The following is a 10,418-nucleotide window of genomic DNA, read 5'->3' as shown; positions in this document are numbered from 1 at the left end:
CTAAAGAATCCTTTTTTCTTTTTTTTTTTTGGTCTGAACAACCAAAGAATCCTTTCAGTAAGCTCTCACATCACAATTTGAATATTAGAGTTTTTGTTTAATTAGGACTTGATTGACACAACTTGTTTGTTGATCTAATATTTTTACTATGATAATATGTTATTATTATTATTTTTGTATTTATTTTACCGTGCTAATTAACCCTAAAATTATCTAAGGGTCTAGTTCATTTCATAATATGTTTTTTTATTCAGTCCTTGGCAGTACGAAAATCATTATTGCCCCTCTCCTGAAAAATTCATGGATCTGCCTCTGGACTTGAGGATGAGAAATCAATTGTTTTCCATGTTTAGTAAGTCCATGCATAGGAAATTGTTGCCAAGCACATGGGAAAGTAGGGGGGAAAGTGAAACCCTCCTCCGAACTTGGGTTTTGTTTTCTTTCCTCATGAGAAAGTTTGGGGAATGAGCCAGCATTGAATGTACATTTTTCATGATCATTTTGTTCTCATTAACAATTTAAAATTACAATATATAATTAAATGCATTCTTTTTTTATTTGATTTAATATGGGTATAATTGGAAAATTATAAAAACTTTGTTTTCCATTCATACTCAAAACAAACATGGGAAAGGAAATAAAGTGATCAGTCCAGATCTCTTGGACCACAGGGGTCCAAGAGATTTGTGGTCACTCACCGTTGGATGTAAATTCAACGGTTCACTCACTCTTGCACTCCTTTTAAGAAACTTTTTTGAACCATTGGATTAATATCCAACAGTAGGTGACCACAATTTCTTAGACTCCTATGGTCCAAGAGATCAGGACTGATAAAGTGATATCTTATGGTTACTTTCCCAGCATTTTCAAACGTGGAAAAGAATCTTCCATTTCCCTTCCCTTGCAAAATGACATGAGAAGTTATATAAGCCCATTATTAGAAAGAGATTATAATTTTTTTATTTTATAGATATGAGCTTAATTAAGTTGACTAGAGTTATAATTTTCATTTTGGGGAGGGAATAAGTTTATTCCCGCGAATTTTGTGCGCATGGAAGAACATTGGCCGGCTTAGAAAAAAATTTGCACACAATATTTTCATTAAAAAACTTTCATTTACTTTTTTTTTTTATATAGAATAATTTACTATTTGTTACAGTTGTTATTAATATAGCCGAAGGAGTAAATGAAAAAAAGAAAAAGAAAAAAGAAAATAGAACTGTAATACGCGCTCCATCACAAACATTGGTGAACATAGTAATAGTATGTTATCTGTGAAGTATAATTGACTCTCAGATCTTACTAAAAATTCCATTTCACAGGCGGGAGACTTCTCCCCCTCTCTCTCTCTCTCTCTCTCTCTCTCTCTCTCTCTCTCTCTCTCTTCTCTCTCCCTCCCTCCCTCCCTCCCTCCCTCTCACTCTCTAACTCTAAATTAAGTTAGGGCAAATATTGTGGTCGCAGAACCAGTTGGGCCATGGAGGAGCCAGCCTCAGCCACAGCCACTGAACCATCGACTGTCCTCCGCGTGAGTTTCATATCTCTTCTCTCTTTCTTTCTCTCCATTTGGTGAAATTAGATATATCTTTGACCTGATTCGGTGTGTTGCTGATGAGTAGCAGAAGAGGACCAGGGCTCAGACTCATAGCACTGAGAACCATGAGAGGACCAGCGCTGGGAGTGACCAGGCGGACCGCGAGAGCTCACCCGATGACTTCGAAGAGACTCGTCCTAAAGCTAAACGAGGTCGACCTGCCGCCGCTGGCACTTCCGCCGCGCCACAAAAACTCGCCACTCTCACCTTGATTGGTACTTCATCTCCCACAGCAATTATATATATGTTTATATATATATATATATATATATATATATATATATGTATGTATGTATATCTCTGCTGTTCTATAACCATAAGAAACACCATGAATTATTTGCTAAATTACCTGTTATCTTCATTACTTGTAGCTTGCATTTAGTTAAATAGTTTAACTGGATGTTTCATTTAATGAGTGAAGAAATTTTGAATGAACGAGATGGGTTTTTGCAACTAAATTCTTAAGGGACCTTCTACATTTGACGATCAATGACCTCTTTGCTAAAATACCCACTAAATTGATACATGATTTCCTGGTTCATACAATCCCCGCTAAGTAATCATGTAGAATAGTGGTTTGGCGAAAAAAAGAAAATCATGTAGGATGTTGTTGCATGGTAATATTACTGTTGGGACACAACCATGACATAAAACTTTCTATTCTCTTTTTTCCATGACCAGAATTCTTGTGAACTGAATCGACCTTTAATTTTTGAAGAATTTTTGCACCGTGACTCCTAAGTTCAAATATACACTGTGGGGATTTAGTATACGCGTGTACACAATTAAATTCATCTTGGTGTCTAATCTTCTGCAGAGGTCATCAAGGGCAACGGAAAACTTATTCCTCAAGCAGTCAAGCTCTGGGTCGAGCGATATGAAAAGGATCCAAAACCTGCTATGGTTGAACTCTTGATGATGCTGTTTGAGGTAATCTGGAAGATATTTTAAGAGGCTTCTCAACCAGAATAAGTTAAGCAAAAGAAACAGAATTTCAAAGTTCCAGCTAATAGTTGAAGGCTAAAGACAGATCTAAAGGATATTATGAAAGAGTGAAATGGGTTGGGTTTCCCCATCTCAATCGGACATTTCTTTTCCTCAAATCAAAATACTTAAAATGACTGATTTTGCAAGTACAAGGTTAACTAACAAATGTAGCTTGAGTATGATGAGACTTATATATGTGCAGGCATGTGGCGCCAAGTATCATATCGAAGGAGAGTTGCTGGACGAGACTGATGTTGATGATGTCGTGGTTGCTCTGGTCGAGCTTGCTAGAAGTGTATCCTGCATTTCTTCATTATTATGTTATCTTTATGGTTTTTCCTGGTTCAGGGTTTTGTCATATGCCATCTTCCTTTCACTTGTATTTCACTTTTTTATGCTATCTTTCAGTTCCCACTGGAAAACTAAATGATCTAAGCTATCAACTGGTCATATATCAACATTCTTTTGCCCAAAAATTTTCCTTCACTCCTTTGAGCTCCTAGGGTAATGTTGAAGATTACCAAAGTTCAAAAAAGAAGGAGTTTAAGAACTTCAAAGATAATCTTCAATTGTTCTGGGATAATTTGGTCCGTGAATGTCAACATGGGCCATTGGTTGATCAGATTTTGTTCGAGAAGTGCATGGACTATATTATTGCTTTGTCATGGTCAGTGCTAAATTTTTTGAAGTTCCTACTGTTAAGGCTAAGTTTATCTATTAACTAAGCTCTGTGATAAATTGCCTGGTTTTGTGTTAAGCAGCACTCCTCCAAGAGTTTATCGTCAGGCTGCTACTTTGGTGGGTCTCCAACTTGTGACATCATTTATAACTGTTGCTAACACACTTGGTGCTCAGCGAGAAACTACTCGTAGACAATTAGATGCTGAAAAAAAGAAACGAACTGAGGGGCCTCGTGTGGAATCACTGAACAAGAGGTTCTCAACGACTCATGACAACATAACTATATTAGAGCAGATGATGCGCAAGATATTTCAAGGGTAGGATATTCTCACTTAGTATTATGAGTAAGAAGCAAAGATGAGTGATCTGATTTGATAGAATTCCTGGTGTATGATAATCCTGTAGTTCTTTATTACAGTCTAAGCTATCATTGTAGGTTATTTGTGCATCGCTATCGAGACATTGATCCAAATATTCGGATGTCTTGCATAGAGTCACTAGGGGTGTGGATTTTTTCCTATCCATCAATGTTCTTGCAGGATTTATACTTGAAATATCTTGGATGGACATTGAATGATAAAGTAAGTTTAAAATTATGGATAAGTCATAAACTAATTTCCTTTATACCTCTTCTTATGTGCTAGAAAAACCTCATTTCTTTTCCTCTTTTACTGCTTCTAAGAGTGCTGGTGTAAGAAAAGCTTCTGTCCTTGCATTGCAAAATCTTTATGAGGTTGATGATAATGTGCCGACTCTTGGTCTATTCACTGAAAGATTTTCTAGTCGGATGATTGATCTTGCTGATGACATCGACACTTCTGTGGCTGTATGTGCCATTGGCCTTGTTAAACAGCTACTAAGGTGACTGCCTGTTTTGAGAACTTGTTAATAAATTAATAATTCCCTGTTCACTATATGTTTGAAATCTCATTGAATTAAGCTTTTTGTATGCTGCAGACATCAGCTTCTACCAGATGATGACTTAGGTCCTTTATATGATTTGCTTATTGATGATCCAGCAGAGATCAGGCATGCTATAGGAGCCTTAGTGTATGAACACTTGATTTCTCAAAAGTTCAATAGCTCCCAATCTGGTGCAAAAGGTTTCACTCTTTTGGAACTCTATTTCTTTTTGTGGATTTTATGATTCTATCAACCAAATATTTGTGTTCATCACTGTATTCTTTCCAGGTGATGGCAACAATTCTTCTGAGGTCCATCTTGGCAGAATGTTGCAAATTCTAAGAGAGTTCTCTGCAGATCCGATTCTAAGCATCTATGTCATTGATGATGTTTGGGAGTACATGAAGGCGATGAAGGTTTAGTGTTAACTCTGATGGTTTCATCCTTTCATAAGTTATAATACTTTAAATGGCCTTATAAACCTTAATTTTTATTGATAGTTACTTCTTCAAAACACCAACCCCTCCCCCCCCCAAACCCAAAAAAAAAAAAAAAAAAAAACTTAGTTTTCCTTGGAGAAGCTACTTTAAATTTATTTTCCAATGGACATCATTATGGTATTTTCATAATATATAATAGTATTAAGAGAACCCTCATTGTCAACCTTCTGTTTACTTTTATTGTTTCTTATGCTGGTGGTTCGAATTCTATTTGCAGGACTGGAAGTGTATTATCTCCATGCTCTTGGATGAGAATCCTTTGATTGAGCTTACTGATGAGGATGCAACAAACTTGGTACGACTTCTTTGTGCATCTGTCAAAAAGGCTGTAGGAGAGAGGATTGTTCCTCCCACTGATAATCGGAAGCCATGCTACAGTAAAGCTCAAAAAGTGCGTAAATTTCACTTTTATCTTTTGCTCCTTTGTTTTCTAAAGCACCATTTCAATTACAATGTAATTATTGTTCTTTTGTCAGCTCATAAGGTGTTTTTTACTTGATTGGATAAGCCTAATGTAATTTGGTGCTTTTAAATTTGGTTCTTGGATTGTTCAGTTGCTGTTGCCCTTATATGTCTGCTGACTCTGCTCCCTTTGTAATCCAGAGCAGACGTACTCTGTATGTTGTGTTATCTTTGTATTGGTTGGTCTTTGTCCAAGTTGGCCAAAGCATATATTGGAGAATTTTTTATTTCAATCAATATTTGACATGCTTTCCTTGAAGTTTACTGCCCTGTTTGTGCCTTTACCAGCTATAAGTCGAGATATAACTCTTTTGAGTATGTTGGTTTATGTTGGTTTGACTGAAATATACAAAAGAGGTTTGGATTCTAAATTCCTTCTTTTGAGTATGTCAGGAAGTATTTGAACACAACAGACGAGATATAACTCTTGCCATGATGAAGAACTACCCATTACTTCTACGTAAGTTCATGGCTGACAAGGCAAAAGTACCATCACTGATTGAAATTATTGTGCATATGAATCTTGAGCTATATTCCCTGAAGAGGCAGGAGCAGGTGGGTAACTGCTTGTTTTGTCCTTGCTTGTTATATGATATTTATTTACAACTTAGTCTGACAGCAAGTGCTTTTATGCTTTCAGAATTTCAAAAGTGTCCTTCAACTTATGAAAGAGGCATTTTTTAAACATGGCGAGAGGGAGGCTCTGAGATCTTGCGTAAATGCTGTCAACCTTTGTTCCACAGAGAGTCAAGGGGAGCTAAAAGATTTTGCCCGTAATACATCAAAGGAACTTCAGGATGAGCTTATTGCCAAGCTTAAATCTGCAATGAAAGAAGTGGTGGTATATTTCAACCATATACTCTTTTCGTCCTTGCCAACTGTCCAATGATAAAAAAATTAATATGATCTGGAACTGCAGGATGGTGGTGATGATTATCCTCTTCTTGTAAATTTGAAAAGGTTGTATGAGCTTCAATTGTCAAGAGCTGTGCCTGACGAAGGCTTGTATGAAAATTTTGTCTCCACTATTCAGAGTTATACAAACAGGGACGATGAGGTGTGTTAAATGTGGTTGCATAAGAATAGAACTCCACTTTTTTCAGACTTTCTTGCAGTTACTCATTATTTTGCTGCTGCTCATGCTCATTTCAGGTTGTCAGTTTTCTGCTTCTCAACATGTCTTTGCATTTGGAGTGGTCTCTGCATTCAATCATAAATAGTGAGACTGTCTCTGAAGCATCTTTGTCTTCTCTATTAGCAAAACGCAAATCCTTGTCAGAGCAACTAGAGTACTTTCTTAACAGCCCTCCTGAATTGGAGGGTAATCGTGGTAATCTGCTAGCTTGTAGGGTAAGCATTTTGCTTCGATTTGTGGTATTTCAACAAAATCACACTAGTGAAATAATTGGGATTGGATTGAATGTTTATGGAAATTCCAGTTCTAGTCTAATGAAATATTTGCTATACCCAAGGTTTGTATACTGCAAGCGGAATTGTGGTTTCTGTTCAGAAAGACAAATTTTTCTTCAACAAAGCTGGAAAGGTTGGGATATTATCCAGACGCGTCCATTCTTCAAAAGTTCTGGAACCTTTGTGTGCGACAGCTCAGTATTTCAGGTAAGTAATCTGTTCTTACTTTCATCTCTGGAGCTAAAAGTAAAATTTTAATTTCTGGTTCTTTTTGGGTATATAATTGGACTTGTAATCTCAGGCCCAAAAAAAAAAAAGGGACTTGTAATCTAATAACTTAAGTGATACACATGTTGAACTTAACTTTTGGTTATGTACGCAAAGGTCAATTATGCATCAAGATTACTTTCTTTGGGAAAGAAAATATATTTGTGTACTCATCTTGTTATATAAATCTACTTTCCAATTTATTTTTCACAGATGAGGGAGAAGATGATGATGCGAACAAAGAGTATATTGAGGAGGCAAACAGAGATGCAGTGATGATTGCTGCTGCAAAGTTGGTTGCTAATGATAAAATTTCTAAGGTGAAGTTAGCATGCGTTGTATATATACTGAATGATAAATTTCACCCTGTTAGATTAGAATCATGTGTAGTCTGGCAGGTTGTGCTTTGTTATCCTAGCATTTAGTTGCTTATGATTAAGCATGTAGGAGTCCCAAAAAGGATTCATGCATGCTTGATTTTATATATCAAGTTTTTGTAGGTTACCTAAAATTGATGCCTAATGCAGGAGTATCTTGGTCCGGAGATTATCTCTAGATTTGTGATGCATGGAACAACTGTAGCAGAGATTGTTAAGAATCTGATTACTTTTCTGAAGAAGAAAGATGATGATCTTCCCAAACTTTTCTTCGAATCACTAAAAAAGGTATGACTCATGAATATTGTTGGGTTCTTAGTTGTTCCTGGTGGTGGTGGGGGGTTTGGAATTATTACAGTTGGTTAAACTTGCTGATACTTGTGTGCTGATAAAAAATTAAAAAAAAGCTTTCTGATATTAGTTCTGAATAAAAATGAGCCTTGGTTTGCTATTTTGTTGCATCTCTGTACTGAGGTGATAGTCAACATTCATATGGCTCCGCTTATTTTAACTGGCTTCAACTCAACCTAAGTGTTGGAAAGTTTCTTCTTACTCTTCTCATGCTTATTTGAAAGAAAACATTTCCTAATGAAAAGAAAACTAGAGTATCCTCATATGTCGTGTGGAAAGGTTTTCTGCAAAAACTATTTTCCAACTCGTGAAACTATATGCCAGGACTGTTTTCTATGGAATCTAATGAAAAGGAAACAGAAAATATCTTGATGAATTGCTTTTACCAACTTGGCCGTACTTCTGTTGTTGGAACTCATCTTTCTGAAGCTCTTAAATTTATGATAAGGGAAAAAGAGTTCAGGTTCTTATTGCAATTTTAAGCACTTTTTTAGGCAATTACCAGAAGCCTCTTGTGTAGAAATGCACTTGTAGATGGAGATATGGGTACTTTATTATGCTAGAAAAGCGTAGTCTTTACTTTTTCTGTCCTATTAGTTTTACAAAAAAAATGTCTTGTTTTTTATTTTATTTATTGGACTAGGCCTACCAGCGGTATATGGTTGAACTTTCTAGAAGTGATGATGAATCTTCAGCAAGCAAGCGTTTTCAAGAATGCAAAGAACTGGCTGCTCGGCTTTCTGGAATGTTTGTAGGTGCCGCCAGGAACAAGCACAGATCAGACATTTTAAAAATTGTTGACAATGGCATTGAATATGCTTTTCTAGATGCTCCAAAGCAGTTATCTTTTCTGGAAGGTGCTGTGCTCCATTTTGTATCCAAACTGCCAACACCTGATATCCTGGACATGTAAGACTTTCTTATATAATTTTATCCTCTTTAGAAGTTTTCCCAGCTTATATTTTCACCATCTTCTAGTTTAATCCTTGTAACTTTTTTTTTTTGGGAAGTAGTGTGAAGGATGTCCAGACCCGAACGGATAATGTAAATACAGATGAAGATCCTAGTGGCTGGCGCCCCTATCACACATTTGTTGATAGCTTGCTTGAGAAGTATGCAAAGAATGAAGGTATCCAAGGTATCACTAAACAGAACTAGTCTTTTTCGCTTTCTTCTATGTAGTCAACTGATTGAGGTTATTTCATTATATCATTGTATGCCCCTGTAGTTTCAAATGCCTTCCTACTATGTTAAAGATACTCAACTAAAACCTCCTCCTTTAAGTCCTCACTGCTATTTCTTCTACTTGCCTGTCCATCCTTGTCTCCTTCCCCCCAAATGCACTCTAATGAGTTCTGCAGCATGATGTCAAGACAGTTATGGAAGGTCGACTGAGCAGTAGGTTTACAGGCTTTTTTTTAAATCTGTATAACCCTGCAGTTATTCTAAAACCAAAGTTTCCACATCAATCGAGCTAACCTAGAGAGTTAACCGCTCAAACAAGCCATCCTGTTTAATCTGTGGATGCATTCCTGGTTCTTGGTTAAGCATCTGGAGCCATCTGTTGTATGCAATTGAATATACTCTCATTTGCCCATCCTCGGAAGACTTTCCTTTTGCATTTATTATGTGGTGTTAATTATGTCACTGATTAAACAACTTTTAGTCTTTGCAAGTACCACATCCTATTGTGTTTAATCTGAACACTGGATAATCGCAGATGAAAAAGATGGCACCTCTGTAAAGCGCAGGGGTCGTCCACGCAAAAGGCGTCGAGGAAAGGGACTTTTTGATGAGCACAGTTCAAGTGAAGAAGATGATTCAATAAGCGCATCTGACCATGAAAATGCTCAAGATGAAGAAAACAAGCAAGATGAGGATGACGATGAAGATGCTCCTTTAATACATTCAATTAGGTCATCATCCAAGTTGAGGTCATTGAGAGTGACAAGGGAGGAAACGAAGGCCAGATGAGGACATGAGATTTTAAAAGAGCTTAAGATAATTTAGCTGCTTCAAGGATGTCAGGTATGGAATTATGGGATCTGAGCCTGGTGTGACAGATTAGCACGCTTGCATTTCCCTTATGGTTTGTTTACAAAGAACAATTTCTGGTCGTATACTAAATTGAAAAGCAATTGCTTCTTGTCACAGAAATGTTCCCCAATAGATCTATATATATTTTAGATTTCTATTCCAATTGTATGCCCTATTTGGAGATATGAATGATTTAGTTTTTTAGTAAGTTGATTTTCGTTACACCGATTTTACTGGTTATATGTAGGTGGCTGATTGATGGTTTTCTTTTTGTTTCATGTGCAGCATCCTGGAACTAAAACTGCAAGCTGCACACTGTACATTACAAGGTATATATAGCTCGTTGGTAACACATTGTATATCTAATGACTTTGATCGACCTAGGCCTTGGGTGAAGATACAAGGATTTCAACTCCAGTCAATGTGTATTGTTTTCGTGTTGCCTCTATAACTGTTGGGATTGGGGATCCAATCTAATTTGTGTATAATTGAGATTAATTAACCCTTGTATTATAGTTTCAGTCTCTTTTCTTTGGAAATTAATATTTTAACATAATCAGCTGTAGTTTACCTATTATGATGTACTAAGTGACTTTTTGAGCGTAGTATTCGACAACAGCAGAGAAAATGGGCAGAGGGATGGATGATTTGGAGGATGAGCAAGTTCTTGAACATAATTTGTATAAATTTTATTATTTAAATTATAGGGTTCACAATTAATTAAAATAAATAGAAGAAAAACTAAAAGCTAAAGAATTACCCGGCCAGCCTGTTACCTACCACTAACAATTCAGTCTTCCAAGACCATCCCAGATGGTGATATGGAATCCTACGTAAATGGAAACATAT

At 36.5% G+C, this 10,418-nt stretch overlaps 1 protein-coding gene across 6 annotated transcripts; it reads left to right on the top strand.

The window, feature by feature from the left end:
* Positions 1-1,343: 1,343 nt before the first annotated feature.
* On the top strand, positions 1,344-10,125 carry SCC3 (sister-chromatid cohesion protein 3). 6 transcript variants are annotated; one of them, XM_088245657.1, is made up of 22 exons: positions 1,344-1,528; positions 1,620-1,809; positions 2,412-2,524; positions 2,784-2,876; positions 3,085-3,248; positions 3,343-3,579; positions 3,699-3,843; positions 3,945-4,123; positions 4,220-4,365; positions 4,454-4,581; positions 4,883-5,056; positions 5,521-5,682; positions 5,768-5,968; positions 6,047-6,184; positions 6,280-6,477; positions 6,600-6,744; positions 7,018-7,124; positions 7,332-7,469; positions 8,176-8,441; positions 8,543-8,661; positions 9,253-9,560; positions 9,855-10,125. In XM_088245657.1, exons 1-21 carry the CDS (start codon positions 1,478-1,480, stop codon positions 9,504-9,506), a joined length of 3,348 nt encoding a protein of 1,115 aa, XP_088101783.1. In that variant the 5' UTR covers positions 1,344-1,477; the 3' UTR covers positions 9,507-9,560; positions 9,855-10,125. The 6 variants fall into 6 exon arrangements, with proteins under 6 accessions (XP_088101783.1, XP_088101781.1, XP_088101784.1 ...); XM_088245655.1 differs by having other exon boundaries at positions 1,345-1,528; positions 1,623-1,809; positions 8,543-8,670; XM_088245658.1 differs by having other exon boundaries at positions 1,346-1,528; positions 8,546-8,661.
* Positions 10,126-10,418: the final 293 nt, after the last annotated feature.

The sequence above is a fragment of the Prunus avium genome, chromosome 8 (assembly GCF_965620075.1).
Source record: "Prunus avium chromosome 8, drPruAviu1.hap1.1, whole genome shotgun sequence".
NCBI classification, from domain to species: Eukaryota; Viridiplantae; Streptophyta; class Magnoliopsida; order Rosales; family Rosaceae; genus Prunus; species Prunus avium.
The sequence above is the reverse complement of the archived record's forward strand: the minus strand, read 5'-3'. Positions and strand labels throughout refer to the sequence as shown.

Excerpts from the sequence above, each read along its gene's own strand:
- SCC3 (XM_088245653.1), top strand. The coding sequence starts at position 1,478 with ATGGAGGAGCCAGCCTCAGCCACAGCCACTGAACCATCGACTGTCCTC. Across the intron at positions 2,877-3,084 it reads TGGTCGAGCTTGCTAGAAGT|GGTAATGTTGAAGATTACCA; the intron begins GTATCCTGCATT and ends TTGAGCTCCTAG. Across the intron at positions 4,366-4,453 it reads CTCCCAATCTGGTGCAAAAG|GTGATGGCAACAATTCTTCT; the intron begins GTTTCACTCTTT and ends TATTCTTTCCAG.